An 18638-nucleotide genomic window follows, 5' to 3' on the forward strand; every position below is an offset into this window, starting at 1 on the left:
GCATTAGACTCAGCCTTATTTTATCTGCTATATAGGATGCTAAGAGTGGAATTTACTTAGTGGTAAAGCCTTCCTTAATATATTTTTGTGACATATGAAGGGTGAAGGAAATATGTGTATTTATACAAACACACATTGTGTAACCTGGTGCTTTTCATTCCGTTAGAATGTACCTGTGACCCAGCCGGTTCTCAGAATGGGGGAATCTGTGACAGTTACACTGATTTTTCTGCTGGTCTCATTGCCGGTCAATGTCGGTGTAAATTATACGTGGAAGGAGAACATTGTGATATTTGCAAAGAAGGCTTCTATGGCTTAAGTACCGAAGATCCATTTGGTTGTAAATGTGAGTATATTTGTTAAAAAGTTTGGGAGTTCTCATTTGTGCATAAGTCTCATTCTACTTTGCAAATCTAAATCCAGACTCCTGCTTCCGACTCACTTTGTTTATGTTTCTTCTTTTTTTGTTCAATAAAGCTTGTGCTTGCAATCCTCTGGGAACAATCCCTGGTGGGAATCCCTGTGACTCTGAGAGTGGTTACTGCTACTGTAAGCGTCTGGTGACAGGACAGCATTGTGACCAGTGTCTGGTAGGTAAATCCTAATTACATTGGGTGGGTAGGTTGTGAATATGACGTTTTAATAGAGAATCTTTTCCCTATTGTAGATTCTGTCATCACTCTTATATGTAAATGTTAAAAGACATGAGTAGATACTTCACAAAAGAGGAATTACTAAGGAATAATTTTGACAAGCTATTCACCATCACTGTTAAAGTTGTAAAATAAAACCTCAGTGAAATATCCTTTTTACAGACAAAATTAATAAAAGTTTTAAAAAATGTGAATGTTGACTAGTGAAGACAAAAATGAGGGGCTGTGTACCCATACGCTGCAGATAGAAATGCAAACTGTCTCATACTTTTTGAAAATGTGGGGATATATTTCAGTAGCCTGTAGAAATTCACATACCCTTTGACCCAGTAATCACACTTCTGGGAATTGATCCTAATGAAAAAAATCAGAAAATTGGACAAAGATGTATTCACCAGAGGACTCATTGGTGAATTATTTTACAGTTGACATACAATATTTTTGTATTATTTTTCAATTACAGTTGATATACAATATTATATTAGTTTCAGGTGTACATTATTTTTCCATTACAGTTGACAAACAATATTATATTAGTTTCAGGTATACAACATAGTGATTAGACATTATATACCTAATGAAGTGATCACTCAATAAATCACTGCATCTTTTATTAATCATAGTAAAAAACTTAGAAGCAACAGTGGTGGAAAATAGTTAAGTAAATTTGGAGGTTTCTATACAGTGTGATATTTGGTTGCCACTGAAAATAACAGCAACATGAGGAAATGTTTATGATGGTATTAAAGAAAAGCACTCAGAATATGAATAGTATCTTGATTAAGTAGGAAAAAAAGTCACCAAGAAAAACAAAGTCTGGAAGGAAATACACCAAAGAGTTCATATTCTGAATTCCAGGTGGAATAATTATGAAAATTTTAAAAATTATTCTCTATCTTTTATAACATTTATGTGGTTGCTTTTATAATTTGGGAGAGGAAATCTACTGAACCCAAAACTATATTTATGGTCACTAAATATGCATATTGCATATATCCTGATAGGTTCTTAAATTTCTGGAAGTCTGATTTAAATAGTGAACCTGGTTTTTTTACCTGCTGATTAGGAAACATGTATATGTTGAGGCACAAAGAGATCTTTTCCTCTATATAGATTCTGTCCCATTTCTTTTCTTTTCATCTCTAGTGGTTTCAGGATTCCGTGGTCTCCTCACCTTTCAGTTGTGAAAATAGTCCTTGCTTTGTAGGCTATGTTTCCACATAAACAAATCCTTGAAAAGCTTTCTTTATGGAGTTTATGACAGACTGAACTGAAGAAAAATTTTAAATCCTGCCAAATATTTGCCAAAACTCTCTTACTGCAGAATAATTCTGTTGAAGAAAATTGGCATCTTTGCTACCTTCTCATGGTGATTATTGGATGCAGGCTATTTGCAGGGCAAAGAAACTACTCTGGTCTGGCATTATCATGTGATTATGTTTAACCCTCTCTGACCCCAGGGACCTGCAGCTTGGGTTTCCTTATTTCAGAATATTTGTACTCATTTCTTTTGTAGGCTTTCTTCTTTTATAGTACAAATGAACGTTTGGCAGAACAACCAAAACATGCCATAACTTGTTTTTTGCTGAGTTTATTGTGTAATTACAGGAACCCACCTTTAGATGTTTAACCTTTTGTTCTGCAGCCAGAGCATTGGGGCTTAAGCAATGATTTGGATGGATGTCGACCTTGTGACTGTGACCTTGGGGGAGCCTTAAACAATAGGTGAGTGGAGCTTCACTTACGCTCCTGTACTCAGTCACCCAGGGAAGCACTCATGATCCCTAGGAGAAGTGACATTCATTCTCTGAACTTGGTATTCAGAGTATGTTCACCTTGGGTTTGAATGCCTGATAGTTACTTTTACCTGCGGTCTCAGTGCTTTCAAAGATTTGTTCATTCTGAGAGTTAGCTTTGAAATCTTCTAGTATGTTTGTGTTTCTTGGTTTTAATAGTGTTGTTCCTTGTTTTTGTGCTTTTCCTTTATAATATTTTTTAAATTATGGAAACTGTATGCTCATAGTTCTAAAAACTTCAAACAGTTCAGATGTCCTGCCCTTTCACTCCCCAAGTTCCACTACCTAGTAGTGCCACTGTTTACAGTTTCTTGTATCTCTGTAGAAATTAATAATAGTGCTCAGAATACCTGTTAAAAATTATAATTTCTTTCATTTCTTTTAAAAGAACATGTTAGGTTTTATTTTTTAAAACAGACAGGTACAAATAAAAAAAAAACCCATAATTTCCCACTTAACTTTACTGACTTTTTTTTTAATCTTCACCCAAGGATATTTTTCCATTGCTTTTCAGAGAGAATGGGGGAGAGAGAGAGAGAGAAATATTGATGTGATAGAGACACATTGATTGGTTGCTTCCCACACACGCCCAACCAGGGCTGTGGATTGAGCCTGCAACCATGGTACATGCCCTTGGCTGGAATCAAACCTGGGACCCCTCAGTCCCTAGGCTGACGCTCTAACCACTGAGCCAAAGTGGCTAGGGCACTTTACTAACATTTTTTGAAAATCAAAGGAATAGATGTTATGTACACAAGTCCTCAGCTTTTTTATCTAGAGATCTTTTTTCATATCAGCGTGTATTTATCTGCCCCCTTTTTGTATTCCATCATGTGTAAGTGCTATGATTTATTTATTTCCAGTCTTTGTGCTTTTCATAAAAATGTTGCAGTGAATATCCTTGTAGCTATATCTTGATGAATGTTTGTAGATATATCCATAGATTAGGTTCCCAATGATGGAACTTCAAAGTCAAAGTGGATGTACATTTTTTATTTTAATAGAATGTCAGGTTGTTCTGCAAACAGATTGTGCTAATTTATTTTTCTACAAACCAGTTACAAAAGTACCTTTTTTTCTATTCCCACCAGCGGTTGGTATCAACATTTTATTTTTCACCATTTTATAAGATGAAAAATGAACTCCCATTTTGATTTTTTGTAAAGAATCATTTCATTTTCTTCTTTCATTTTATTCAACTTCCAAGCCTATTAATGATAATTACATGTAATAACTTTTAGTTACTTAAATATGTTGGTATTCTTTGAATAGATGAGACATGAAGCTCACTTGGCAAGATGTTAAATTTCTGGGAGCTTAATTAACCACCTTTGAGCCAAAGAGAGTTTTGGTCTCTGTTGGTTACAGGATCAGATTCAGAACATCTGGTAAAGATAGCATGAGTGACTGCTGAGAGAACAAGCAGGTGTTTCCTTGGCCCTGAACTTTCCCAGAGAGAACATGCTGAATTCATTGAGCAAGCTTTATGTACTCAAAAATTGACTCTTTTACAAGGTTATTTCTCAACACCATAGTAGTCTGCTGGCAGGGAGCTAGATTTCAGGCAGCAAGAATGTGTTCTGTTTGTCCTCTGTATTTGGGTTTGTCCTATTCTGGATTGTGTAATAAACTCAGTACAGCATGTATGTAGCTCTCTGAAACTCCAGTATTGAATGTCTGTTCTTCGAAAACCTCCAGAGAGGAGGAAGCAAGGATAATTCCATAAAAATTGGAAAGAAAGACAAACTACTTTCCTGCTTATTGAATCACTTCTCTGACTTTCCTTTGTGAATCCCAGGACACATACTAATTCATTTAGTAATTTATTCTTCAATTCAAGGCTGTCATCACACCTAGGATTCTTCTCGACTAGATGAAAATGGCATCCATAATTCTCCAAATTATGTTATAAACTCAGGAATGTCCCTTTACCGTAAATGGTTTATATTACTTACACTCCCTTCCTCTTTTTCTCTAATGCATACATGTTTCCTGTCTCCGAATCTACCCATACACAACTCCTGAGCTGCCCCTCCTATGTCCTGCAGAATTTTATAAAAACCAGAATATGCTAATGAAGAGAGTTTGTGAAGCAAAATTTTTAGTGAAGATTTTAAGGCAGGTAATTTGATCTCTGTGACGTGATTGATGAGACACTGTATCTTTTGGCATGATTGATGGAAGAAACTTTCAAGATGCCTCTAGTCCTGTGACTCTACTGTGCTTTGTAGTGATCCTTTTCCAAGTTTTCCCCCACAAGGACTTTCTCTAGGACCCCCAAAGGAGTGGTTGAAGCCCAGTTTTCTGAAGCACCAATTCCACTTGGAGAATGCTTGGTGTGTAGCAGATACTCAGGAAATACTTGCTAAATAAATGATTTGTTGCAACCACTCATCAATATCTTCTATCTCATAATATTCCTTTGCTTAGCCTTGGACACATTTAGGTATTGATTAAATGTTGATTGAGTTAATGAATTTGAGACACAAAATATTTTTGAAATATAAAAACTAAATGTGTACTCCTTAGGAGAGCCAGTCTCTACGTAGGATCCCAAACATTCCTTAGTTACTTTGGCCAGGGACAGAACTAAGTGTAAAAATCAGGTGAAGTGGAAAAGCTTTTAAAATATTTTATATAATGAGCCAAATGGATTTTTGTAGAACAATAAAAGCTTAGTAATCCATTATGTTGATAGCTAATCTGAACTTTTGAATATTTTTAAGCGGTAAGACCTAATTAATGTAAATAACCCAAGCCAGGTTAATGAAGCTTTGCCTACCAGATAACCTGCTTTGATGAATAAATAAGAATGGTTGCTAGGTAAATAATACTTGTAAATGTTTTTAAAACATTGAAAAATGTAAACACCTTTACATCATTCTTCAAAATCATTTCATTAATTAATTTAGGGCTTTGATTTCTAACTTGGAGGCTTCTAACTTCTAGACCAATTCCCCAGCCCTCATTTGATGTTTCAACAACACATTACTTCTGCATCTCTTTTAGCACTTATTTTAGTTGGCTATGTATTATAGCTGTTTGTATTCGAAAGGTCGCTTTAGAAGGGATTGTGTCTTACTTGTCCTTGCATCTCCCTTTGTACCCAACACAGTGGGCCTTGCAGGTGCTCAATAAATCACGAACTGAAATTTATTATATTTTGAAACAAGAGCAGAAATTAATATGTGTTTTCAGCTGTATTGAGTAGGTATCTAACCCTTTGTTAATTACAGGTAACTAGGCATAAAAGGATTATAAAGCACAGCTCCTTCCCCTTAAGAAAGTATCCTACTCTGGAGGAGGAGTGGGGCTACTCTGGATAAAGTGAGTAGTGCTGACTGCTAGTCAGTGTAGAACCAACTCTTATTTGTAATCAGAATGGTGGAGGAGAAATCAGTGTTAAACCATGGTGGTTCTTATGAGTGATGCTTTTTATCCTTTAATTTTTCTCCCAGTTTCTTAGTAATAGAGAAAGTTGAAACTGTACAGTATTTGCTCTGCGTATCACTATTTAAATGAAATAGAATTTTCCTTCCAATAGAATTTTTAAACAAGTTGCTAACTTTTATATTTATGAGAAATCTGTGTTGACTAAAGTCAAGATGTTGGTAGGGCTGAGTTTCTGTCTTAAGGCTCTAGGGGAGAATTTGTTTCCTGCTGACCAGAGTTGGCAGAATTCAGTTGCTTTTGGTTGTAGGGTGAGCTTCCCATTTTCCTGCTGGCTGTCAGTGAGAGGCCATTCCCAGCTTCCAGGGGCTTCCCACATCCCTTGACTCATGGCCTCCTTTTTTCATCTTCAGAGCCAACACTCTGAGTCAAATTCTTCTCATGTCACAGTTTTTACCCACTTGTCTGCTTTCTTCTTCCACTTTCAAGAATTCATGTGATTAGATTGGGCCCATCTGGATAGTCCAGGATAATCTCCCATCTCAAGGTCATTAACCTTAGTCACATCGGCAAAGTCCCTTGTGCTATGTGGGGTAATATATCCACAGATTCTGAGGATGAGGCCATGGACATCTTGTGGGGTCATTATTCTTCCTACCACAAGGCCTGACTTATTTTTTCTTATCTCAAATCATTATTCTACCTTACTAATCCAATGAATTAAATCATATCTAGTTACAGGGAAATTTGTGGGGTTAACATATAAACTTTTAAATGTACCATTTCTATCCAATATGATTTTTACTAGGATACAGGAAAGAATATTACATGTAATAAATCTTTTGTCTCACTATGGAGGAGGCAGCATTTGAGCTTGGCTTTTAAAAAATGAGTGAGATGCCCAGCCGGGCGTGGCTCAGCGGTTGAGCGTCAACCTAGGATCCAGGTGATCAGGGTTTGATTCCCGGCCAGGGCACATGCCCAGGTTGCGGGCTGCAGCCGATCAATGATGTTTCTATCTCTCTCTCCCTCTCCTTTCCTCTCTCTGAAATCAATAAAGATATATTTAAAATAAATAAATAATAATAAAATAAAATAAAAAATGAATGAGATTGGAGAGATGTGACAAGTGGGCAGGAGGACCTTCTAGCTGAGAGGAAGAAGACTGCTGAAGGCATGGAGATGGAAATGAGTATGGCAAGGTCAAGATCTGGTCTGATCTTGACTATCTCTGCTCACATTTCTCCATTACCCCTCTTTGCTCCTATCATTCCTGTCCTTTCTTTTCCTGTCAAGATCCTCTGCGACCTTCAGAGCCACCTCTTTCATGATTCTGCCCTTAACCAGATGAACGGTGCCTTCCTTAGTCTAAACCCACAGTACTTAGCTCATAGCTCTATATAGATACTTACAGCATTTTGATTTGTTATATTGGTCATTTGCTTTATTATTTATTTCCCAAATTAGATCGTAAATTTTTTAGGACAAAGACCATTTTTCCTCCATTTTTCTTTCTCATCATTTAGCCAGAAATAATGGACTTTACCAAGGAAGTAGGATTGATTCAGAGGAAAGTTGACAATGGACCAAAATGTGAGAGTATTAACACCAGGAAGCACAGCCTCCAGGGCCAATATTTGCTCAGTAAATATTTGTGGAAGAGTATGAGGAGTGTGGCTGATCTGAAAGCAAAGGGCGGGCACTAGAAAAAGAAGTGTGGGTTATAAAGGCTGCTGGAAACCAGCAGAGGCATTGTGACTTGATGTAATAAGTAGAAACAATTGTGGATTTTTGTGAAATGATGAGAGCAATGCTATGGGAAGATTGGTTTGGCAGTGAAGACAGGATGGACTAGGCAGGAGGAGAGAAGAGCTTAAGAGGTCGGTTTGGAAGGTTGCTAGAGTAGCAGCTATAGAATGATGACGTGGTGGACTAGGATACTGGCAGTGACAATGAGCAGAAACTAGGTTAAGAAACATCTTGAAATAAGACTTGGATATTGAAGGAAAAGGAAAAGGAAGATTATGTCTTGCCTACAACATGAGAAGAATTTTAAACCTGCTAACAGAAATAGCAAAGCTGAATATAAGAAATCAGTGTGAGAGGCAACAAGCAGTTGGGGACAAGATGAATTATTAGAGATGACGTCTGGCAAAACCATGGAAATGTCCCATGTGTAGCTGGAAGTGTGCAACCAGAGCACTGCTGAAGGAATGCTAAGAGCCATAGGTGTGAGGGCCATCTGCACAGGGGCCAGTAAAGCTACAGAGTGGGTTCACTGAAGGAGTAAGTGTTGAACTGGAGTGGTGCCCAGCAATGACAACAATCAGGTCTGTGGACACAAAGGGGAGCGATTGCCGGGGCTGATGTTAGGGGAACTCCTTTCATCTGATCAGGTTCTCCTGAGCTGTTTTTTTAGAATTGGGCTGCAGGTGAGTCTGCCCACTGTCCTTGCCTCAGCTCTATTCGCTTATTTTCTAGTGATGGCATATGAAGAATCAAGTTCTTTTCTTTGGCGGTTCATGTTTTGGACATTTGTTCCCTCAGTAAACATCTGGGGAGGATATAAAAATTTTCTTTGTCCGTATGATGCAATGTCTGATGCCTGGATTTTTGAAAATGGCTTTTGTTGGAGGACTGTGCCAGAAGAGGGCTAGGTCCTCAGTGGAACAAGCTTTCCTCCGCTGGGTATTGGCTGCGGGATGTTAAGTATTCACATTTCTGTGGGGTATGAACGACTCACATGCTATACAGAGGTGACTTCATTTGGACTTAGGTACTTGGTTTAAAATGAACTTTGGGATGAGGGGGAAAAATGAAGTCTGGGAATGGGTTTAAAGTAACAATTTCAAACCACATGACTTTAATGTAGTAAAAATGAATGTGTATAATTTGGTTTTATCATGAACACAAAGTCATGATACTAAGGGAAAAGATAGATGTAGGCTGAAAACAAAATGAATATATTATAGTTTATCCCAAGGCCTTTATTACCTAAAAGAGTAATGCCTTTTTTTAATAACTTTTTTAAAAATTTATCTTTATTGTTGAATAATGACTAATTTTTTTAAAGTTTTATTATCCCATTAAATTTTCTATTCTTTTTCTATTTTTTTATTCAGAACTACTATCCTTCACACATTTAATTGTTCAACCAGTGTGTGAGTGTGCTGTGCACGCAGAGCACTGGGTCAGGCCCCACAGGGGCTGACTGGGGCCAATAAGGCACAGACCAGGCCCTCAGGGAGCTTACAGTCCAGTAGGGGGTTAGGTAGACCTGCCAATAATTATACTCCAAGAGAGAAGGCCATACGTATCTTAACAGTGCAGATAAGGAACAACTGAAGCCTCAGGAAGCACCACTTGAGAAGGGTAGAGGGAAGGAACCAAACAAAGCTTCATGAAAGTTGAGCTGGGCTTTGAAAAATAAGTAGGATTTGAAGATACAGGGCCTCAACTTTAAAAAACACCTACTGTGTGACAAACTCTGTTGTAGATGGTATGAATACATCGTTTCTTCTAGAAGGAGATGGTGGCATGAAAGAGAAGGTGATGTATTCTGTGGAGTGGGACGATGGTCAGGAAATGCCACAGCAGGAGTCACTGGTGAGCTGAATCTGGAAGGAAGAATAAGTGGACCTTTGCTGGGGGAATCAGGGTGAAGGGCATTCCAGGCTGTACGAACAACATAAGCAAAGGCAAGAGGTCCTGAGTCACCCAGCGCATTTGGGAAATTGTGCGTAGTTTGGTGTGGTTGGAGAGGTGAGGGGCGAGATGGGGGTGGAAAGGTGGAGAAGGGCCAGGCTGCACCGCCCCAAGGCCGTGGTGGCCAGGGGGTGATACAGTTCATGCATGTTAGAAAGGTTCGCTTGGACGGCTCTAGGGTAGCGGTTTAGGTTGGGAAGTTGGAAGACTGGCAACAAAGATACCAATTAAGAAGCCTGTAGATGCTTTTCCTGTGAGAGAAGGAAGAAAGGTATGGCATAGCCCATGGAAAGGGGAAGAGATGTGCCAGATGCTAGAAGGTAAATTTGTAGAAGTTGGTTCCTAATTGATATGAAGAAGGAATCCAGAGAATAATTTCCAGGTTTCTGACTAGGTTGACTCAGTGGTGGTGGTGTTTCCCCCTAGTAGAGAACATGGGAGGGATTGAGTGCTGCCCTTTTGAGTGCTGTTAGCCTCTGGGATAGCTAAGTTAGATCTGTTCTTCTAGGATTTGGGGATTTGGTTCTAAGGCCCAAGAAAGGGGTTGCAGTTGAAAATAAGGCAAACAACCTAAGCAAAAGTAAAAACAGGAACATTTGTTGAATCTACAGAAAACATCAACATGGTGTGGATGGAGCATAGTGAAGACAGGGCAAGGGAGATAAAAGTGAAAGACCAGGTCATGCAGAGCTTTCAACGGCAGAGTTTGGCATTAATCATAAGCAATATTTTTTCCAGGTACTTATTTTCCAAAGGGAATAAGAAAACCCCACCTGAATATTTCACCCTGTTTAATGTTTAATGGCAAATGTACAACTGTGTCCAGTGGGTTCCTTTCTAAGTGGTGAGCACCGTTGACCTGGTTCTGCTCCCTTCCAGCTGCTCCGCGGAGTCAGGCCAGTGCACCTGTCGACCCCACATGATCGGACGTCAGTGCAACGAAGTGGAATCTGGCTACTACTTTACCACCTTGGATCACTACATCTATGAAGCAGAAGAAGCCAACTTTGGGCCTGTAAGTAAGGGGGTGCTTGACAGGTTGGTAAAGCAGTGTTTGGGGAGTAGTAATGGCATATACACATTTTGTAAACAGACCATTTAAGAAGTATTTTGTCAGTGAGCCCAAAGTAAGGATCAGGACAATACCGACTTGGGAACAGTCACATTTAAAACTAAATAAATATGTAACTCACAGAAACTCTGAGGCATTCACTAATAAGGCCTTTGATGGTTGGGGGTTTTTTGTGTGTGTTTTTCTCCTTCTATTCTCTCCATTTATGCTTCACGGTTACTGTTGATCTGTTACAGTAAGTACTCAGAGAGGATATTGTTTCCATTTTCTGTTACTGTGTAATAAGCCATTCAAATTTTAGTGGCTTAGATGTATGTCTGGCACTCAGCTTGGATGGCTGAAGCAGCTGGTGGCTGGCTGGGTGTTTTTCTCTGCGTGACCTCTCCAAACAGCTGTCTTGAGCTTCCTCACATCAGGATGGAGTCAGGATAGTGAGACTTCGTACATGGCATCTAGCTTCTAAGAAGGAGGAAAAAGAAACTACCCAGTCTCTTAAAGCATGGGCTCAGAAGTCCGAGAATGTCATTTTTCTCCCTTTTTTTGTCACCTCATAAGTCCATACCAGAGCCAAGGGCAAGGTAGCCTAGGTCCTACCTCTTAATGGGGAAAGCCGCACACACATACATACAGGGAATGAAGGACTTCTTTGGAGATGACTGGTCACAGGTATTATGCAACCCTGTGAACAAACTCAAATGCTTGCTTGAGTTAAGCAGTTGCACTTGATCAAATCTCAGTCTCGGTGACAGTCACAATTAACTCATCAGTAGTGAACATTCAATGATTGTATCGTTTCTTCGCTTGTACTTGGGGCTTGAAAGGAATGCCAGTGAGAAAGACAGACAAATAAATCCACTAAATATTGGACTAACCTTGTAGAAAATCTGGGAAATGCCTCATCGCTCCTAGGCTTGCTGATAACAGCATGTGAGATGTTCTCTTTCCTTCCTTTATGTTCATTCCCCCACTTATATCACAGAAGGTCTGTCCTAGCCCTTTGAGTCCCATCTCCAATATCCCAAGACTACCTCAATCACAAAACCAAAAAGTAACCAATTTGCTGTTTATATATTAAAAACGTTTTACAGTCTACTGGGAAAATGTGACTGCAAAAAATAGGTATGCTATATATGGTTTTGGACCTTCGGGTGACTTCGGATTACTTTGACTGTTACATTTAATTGAACTGCATTTCAAGTAAAGCATAAAGACTCTCTCTTTGTCCTCAGGGGGTCACCATAGTGGAGCGTCAGTATGTGCAGGACCGGATTCCTTCCTGGACTGGAGCGGGCTTCGTCCGAGTGCCTGAAGGGGCTTATTTAGAGTTTTTCATTGACAACATACCGTACTCTATGGAGTATGAAATCCTAATTCGCTATGAGCCACAGGTATACCCTCAGTAAATTATTGGGGATGGGGAGGATATTGGTAGAGAAATCTTTCTTTTAATGGCACTGTCTTTGTGAAATTTGGAGGTTGCACTGGAATAAAGCAACTTCTCTGACTTTCTAGCCTCCATGGAAGTGAAAATGTACATTTTTCTTGAATTCAATTTCAGAAACATTTAGCAATCTCTTGTTAGGCACTTAACCTTGCTGAAACCCGAGGTGGTGGCGAAAATATATCAGATCCTCTCCTTGCCCTCAGGGCCTGTACTGCACAGCCACACACGCACGCACACACACACACACACACACACACACACACACCCCCCTCCCCCCCCCCCCCCCCCCGGACTGTAGTAAAAGGCTGAAGGTGGAAAGTATAAGAGCAGAAATGCAAACAGTGCTGGAAGATGAGAGCTTCATACCAGCCGGGCTGGGCCAGGGGCTACCAAAATATTTCATAGAATCAGAGTAGACCTTGCCTTAAACATAGATGAAATTTGGCATGAGGAAGTCAGGTATAGCATGAGCAGAGGAGAGGAGAGTGTTTTGAGAGTCATTCTGCATAGCTAGGTGTAAGGGATATGGTTAGGCATGTTGCTAAGAAAAATGCTAGGATCAACAAGTGCACTTGGGCTCTATATTAAGAGGGAGCTATTGAAGGTTTTGAGCAGGGGATTGTGATTATCTGAGCTGCATTTTAAGATGGATGGAAAGGGACATTGGGAGATGCAGCAAGAGCAGTTGGGAAGCTGTTTTAGTGTTCAGGTGAGGAGGGATTAGGGCTGGAACTGGGGCAATAGCAGAGACAATGGTAAAGAGGGACGAGAAATACAAGTGAGTATTTTCCATTTAAAATTGACAGAGGTCTTTATAAACAGGCAGCAGTGGGCCCATGAAGATGGTCTTTTTGATTGATTGTTTCTTATTCTAGCTACCTGACCACTGGGAAAAAGCTGTCATCACGGTACAGCGACCTGGGAAGATTCCAACCAGCAGCCGATGTGGTAACACAGTTCCTGATGATGACAACCAGGTGGTGTCCTTATCACCTGGTTCGAGGTCAGTGTGACAGTTGTTTGCAGCTCAATAGAAATAATATGCAAATTTATTATTATTATTATTATTATTATTATTGGTATCTTGCCTTGTGAATTGTACAGTTACCATTTCAGGCCCAAAAGCAAACACTGACTGTTGACTTTCTTCCTTCAGAATGAGCTGCATAGCTCTTTGACTGACTGATTGGATACTTAAAAGTTGACTTTTGTTGTTCTCTTTTGGTCGGGGCAGGTACATCGTCCTTCCGCGCCCTGTCTGCTTTGAGAAGGGTGTGAACTACACAGTCAGGTTAGAGCTACCCCAGTACACCTCCTCCGACAGCAGTGTGGAGAGCCCCTACACGCTTATCGACTCAGTAAGTGCAAGGCCGTTTCTGACGCGTGCAGGGAAGGCTGGGCAGAAAGTGTTCATCTGCTTCCCCAGAGGGTTTTGTGGAGGGATAATGCTGAGAGGCTACGCAGAATCCGTTTTTTACCTCCAAGGCTGCTTCGCTTATTTACTTTAGTAAAACTCTACCCTTTGGCCCTGGCCGGAGTGACTCAGTTGTTTGAGCACCGTCCTGTGCACCAAAAGGTTGCCAGTTTGATTCCTGGTCAGGGCACATGCCTGGGTTGCAGATTTGATCCCAGTCTGGACATGTACAGAAGGCAACCGATCAATGTTTCTCTCTCACATCAATGTTTCTCTCTCTTTCTCTCCCTTCCTCTCTCTAAGCATGTCCTCAGGTGTGAGGATTTAAAAAAAAAAGCAAAACCCACAAAACTTCACCTTCTGATTCTTTCTGAAAATAGGAAATGTCTTAAAAATGACACTTCAAAACCCATCAAACTATCTAAGGTCTATCTAAACTCTTTCTGGAAAGAATATTTTAAGAATGGGAAGGTTTATTGAATGAATCTAATGTTTTCTTTTCAAGAGTCAAAGAAGCATTTTGGGGTTTTATGTGTTTACTTGCTTTGAGAACACGTGACACCAGCGTAAGACTGCTTTGCTGTTCTTGTTCCTCCATAGCTTGTTCTCATGCCGTTCTGTAAATCACTGGACATCTTCACTGTGGGAGGTTCAGAAGATGGGTCTGTCACCAACAGTGCCTGGGAAACCTTTCAGAGATACCGATGTCTGGAGAACAGCAGAAGTGTTGTGAAAACGCCAATGACTGATGTTTGCAGAAACATAATCTTCAGCATTTCTGCCCTGTTACACCAGACAGGCTTGGGTAGGTATTAGCGCAGGTGCTTCTGCTCTTCTTTCCTGAGAGCCAAGAGTACACTTGGCGTCGTGAGGTATGTAGGAAGGCATGCCCTATAGCTCCGTTAGGCAGTCAGCACAAAGAAAATAGTGTCTCAATGACAGTTTGTCTTTATTTTTTTAAAAGAATATTTCAGTGATAGAGCACCATTGCAAATGCAATCAATACTCAAGAAACACACCACCGGAGACTGGGGGGAAGCCCGTGAGGATGCAGAGTTTCCATAGGCAGGATGGATGGAGTCAGAGGAGCAGCACATAACTGAAATTTGGTTTTCTCTTTGAAAGTTTGGACCAACTCCCAGAGGTCACTGGGCTTTTGTCTTAAGGTCCTGTGATATTTAAGCTTTGAAGGCGAGGGGAGAAAACCTTAATGGCCTCTTCCCAGGAAAACTGCTTGTATCTGCCCACTCTCTCTCCTGTTGCTTCCCTCCTGCTCATCATAGGGATGAGATTGTGTTCAATGGGAATTATGAATAACCCCAGATAGTAAAGGAGGAAGGATCAGGGAAAGCCTAAGGGAAGGGACGGGCCAGCCCAGAGCCAGGTGTGACAAGCTGCCCTCATTTTGGGGGGGAGCAGCTGCTCTGTGTCACAGATTCTGGCCTCTTTTCCCCCTGCAGCTTGTGAGTGCGACCCTCAGGGCTCTTTAAGCTCCGTCTGTGACCCCAATGGAGGCCAGTGCCAGTGCCGGCCAAACGTGGTTGGAAGAACCTGTGACAGATGTGCTCCTGGAACCTTCGGCTTTGGTCCCAGTGGATGCAAACGTAGGTTAATCAAAATTGTAATGTACTTATTCAGATTATCTGACAAATACTGTGGGGTCACCATAGTGTCAGAAGGCAGTGCTTCACTCTGAAAGTTGATCATGTGAGCCTGTGAGCATTCTGAGGGTGCTTAAATGAGGGGTATGTTTGCATTTAATTAATTTCTCAAGGTGGTTCTTTGGTTGCATGTCTCTTCAGCTTGTGAGTGCCATCTGCAAGGATCAGTCAATGCTTTCTGCGACCCCATCACTGGCCAGTGCCACTGTTTCCAGGGGGTGTATGCTCGGCAGTGTGACCGGTGTTTGCCCAGGTACTGGGGCTTTCCGAGTTGCCAGCCCTGCCAGTGCAACGGCCACTCCGATGACTGTGACGCAGTGACAGGGGAATGCTTGAGCTGCCAGGACTATACCACGGGTCATAACTGTGAAAGGTATGTGGATGCGGCCTCTTGAAAGTAAAGAAAACGAGATCATTTTTGGCTATGCAAACGTCTTACAGAAGCCACAGGCTCCAGATGGCTCAGTCATTTCTGACCACTTCAGTATTTTCTAGGCACTCATTCATTCATCTAATATATATTTAGTTTATACTTTCTGTGTGCCAGGCATTGTCATGGGGCTGGGGATATGCCAGAGAGCAAACCTGGTGTGAATCTGCCCTCTTGGAGAGTCATCCTAGAGGCTGCCATAGATCTGTGCAGAAATCATCTCTCTGTCTCAGCAGATTCTGGCCTAGGATAGAATTGTGGAATGTTAATGCCTAATTTCAGTCAAACTAGAAACCCAATCCAAATGGGATTAGACATATTAAATAGCTTTGTTTTTTGAAACATTTTATGTAGCTATAGTTTCCAGGAAACCACATAAAATGTGCAAAAGTAGATCTGCTCTCAGGTTAACAGATGTAAGTGGGATAATTATTATGGATGCAAAGCACTGCACTGGGTGTAATAAGAATGGGACATAGAATGTGCTTCTAATAGCATGACAGCCCTGCTCACTCAATAAGAAATAGTCCATATGAGAAAATGACATGCTGATTTATACTATTCATCACTAATTAGGAAAAGCAGACATGCTATTAGAACCTGGTCTTTTCGGAGTACTAGTCTCCACATTCTATATCAATAAATTTTCTTTTTTTTAATATCCATCCATTCTATATGTGATTTTTGTTTTTAAAATTTCAGCAAGTTGCTTCAGCTAGTGCAAAAGTTGCTCAGCAGATGAAAGAGAAATTGATAGTAAAAATGAATGTGATTAACTTATGGTGTGAAGATGTTCATGGAAGCAAATGTGTGGCTCTTAGCTCTGTGCTAGAGGGTATTCAAGAATTTGGAGGTTCCAGTGATTACTTCTTTAAGTAAAAATTATTCCTTCCAACCGCAAAACTGTGTTGTAAAACCCTACAAGGAAACAGTTATATAAGATATACAAGATCGAGAGGAAGGAATTAGTATATTGGTGTCATCTTTTGTTTTCTGCATTAAGTTTTCTATTGTTCTTTCAATGGGAGATGGAAAATGAATTAGAGAAAAAGAGACAGATGAGAAAATCAGGTGAAAAGGGGGAGCGCAGTAAACGAAGGCGGTATCCACACGCCTATTTGAAATCAGCACACTGTATGATGTCTTTGCAAGAATATCCCGTGAGAATGTTCTTGGATATTACTTGTAAAGCATTTGATTTCTTGCTGGACAGTGAGAGCGGGTGTGGGAGGAGGAAAGATATTTAGCCCTAGTTTGGATGACAAAACTTTGTTAAGGAATTTGGAATTCTGCTGTCTAGTTTGATTCAATTTCTCATCATTCTCTTCCTCTTTCCAAGATAATTAATATCAGTCCCATGAATGTAAAAAGAAGCTCTAGGCTCAGGTTCTTCCTGAATTGGGAAGTGGAGGGGGAGGCAGGAAATGAACAATTTCTGTAATGATGTATTTGGATTTATTTCACCAAGAAAACTTTCTCAAAAACCAGGGTTTGAAATTGCTTCACCACCACCAGCTCCCTCAGCACATGGTTAGTTTCCTCTGAACGACTCTTGCCTTCTCTTTCCTCATCCTCTCTACTCCTCTGCCTCAAAACAGAAAAAAACACATGAAAAACAAACTAAGTTGAAATCCTGAGTTTCAGGCTCGTTCTGCTTCTGACCTGCTTTATTACATTGGGGGAGTTATCTCACCTGTCCAGGTATCCAACTTTCTGTTAGTAGAATAACTAGGTTGGATTAGATGATCTTCAGATTTCTTTAAGTTCTTATGTTATAGGAAGTAAGAAAGTAACCAAGCACCGTTCATGTTGAGAAGCAGCATGACATAGTCGAAGAGTTCCTTGCTAAAAGTCAGGAGGCTAGATTCAAACCCTGGCTGATTACTAACGAGTTGTGTAAGCCTTGCAAATCATTTAACCTCCATGGGTTCCTTATCTGGGAGGAGAGGAGATGGGACCTGTTGGATGTGGAAGTTGATAAATAACATTTCTCATTTCTGCCTGAGTTTGAAACCACCTGAGAGACAGACGCAAGAGTCATGCAGTTAGAGACTTCCTCATCAGCTGTTTCTGATAAAGGGTGGATTGTAGAACATGCCACCGTGGGCTAGCTAACATGTCACCCTCTTAGGCAGAGACAGAGACAGAGAACCACAGATCCCCCCACCCTTTCCTCAGACTCCTAAATGCAAGGAGGAAGCCAACTAGAATGCTCAGGGCAGGCAGGCAGCTGATAGGACAGTAGGGTGCACATGGGGAGATACACCTCTTCTTCTGGGGAGGGGGGAGGGTCCAGGTGAAGCCAGGGGTAACACCCTAATGCAGTGGCCTTGCTCGTGTGATCCCCAGACCAGCAGCATCAGCATTACCTGGGACCACCTAAATCAGAAACAGGAGAAGCCCAGCAATCTGAGTTGCAAGAAGCCCTTTCAGGGGACTCTGATTAGACCTAACATTTGAGAACCACTACTCCATTGGGAAGAGCTCCATGTGGGTAAAAGAGGAATGGGGAATGTGTGCTCCCGAACAGTTTCTAAGACTTTCTTGTAGCAGATTTCTTACAAGTCTGATTCATGGCCCTCTGTCTTTTGTGTCTGATAAAGGTGTTTGGCTGGTTACTACGGTGATCCCATCATTGGGTCGGGAGATCACTGCCGCCCTTGTCCATGTCCAGATGGTCCTGACAGCGGACGCCAGTTTGCCAGTAGCTGCTATCAAGATCCTGTTACTTTACAGCTTGCGTGTGTCTGTAATCCTGGGTACATTGGTAAGTAATGTGGAGACTCTTGAAAGAAAAGAGGTGTCTTTATGAGTTAGTTGATAATGAAGGAAATAGATGAAGAACAAGCCAATTTAGTTTCATTTTTACAATCCTTAATTAAAAGTGAAGGAAATCTAAACGGATGTTCTTTTCTTGTTTGGCATGTGGGGTAGAGTCATTCCTGAGCCTCAATGATAGTAATGTTATAATACAGAGCAGGAGAGCAAGCTCATTTGAATCCATAAACAAATCCCTATGAACACTTAATAAGCAGTACAAATTTTAATTTACTTTTGACTTCTCACTTCCCTT

At 40.7% G+C, this 18638-nt stretch overlaps 1 protein-coding gene across 2 annotated transcripts in view; it reads left to right on the forward strand.

Annotated features, from left to right (window-relative positions):
- LAMB1 (laminin subunit beta 1) overlaps window positions 1–18638 on the forward strand; it is a 71845-nt gene that overhangs the window by 25107 nt on the left and 28100 nt on the right. For both annotated transcript variants that reach the window (XM_081147036.1, XM_081147037.1), the window contains 11 exons: window positions 167–346; window positions 478–590; window positions 2299–2378; window positions 10424–10559; window positions 11846–12004; window positions 12936–13063; window positions 13295–13418; window positions 14075–14279; window positions 14935–15078; window positions 15277–15508; window positions 18169–18332. In XM_081147036.1, the coding sequence (XP_081003162.1) occupies window positions 167–346; window positions 478–590; window positions 2299–2378; window positions 10424–10559; window positions 11846–12004; window positions 12936–13063; window positions 13295–13418; window positions 14075–14279; window positions 14935–15078; window positions 15277–15508; window positions 18169–18332 (1665 nt within the window). The remainder of the gene's footprint in view (window positions 1–166; window positions 347–477; window positions 591–2298; window positions 2379–10423; window positions 10560–11845; window positions 12005–12935; window positions 13064–13294; window positions 13419–14074; window positions 14280–14934; window positions 15079–15276; window positions 15509–18168; window positions 18333–18638) is intronic.

Source organism: Miniopterus schreibersii (genome assembly GCF_964146895.1).
Source record: "Miniopterus schreibersii genome assembly, chromosome: 9".
Classification (NCBI taxonomy): domain Eukaryota; kingdom Metazoa; phylum Chordata; class Mammalia; order Chiroptera; family Miniopteridae; genus Miniopterus; species Miniopterus schreibersii.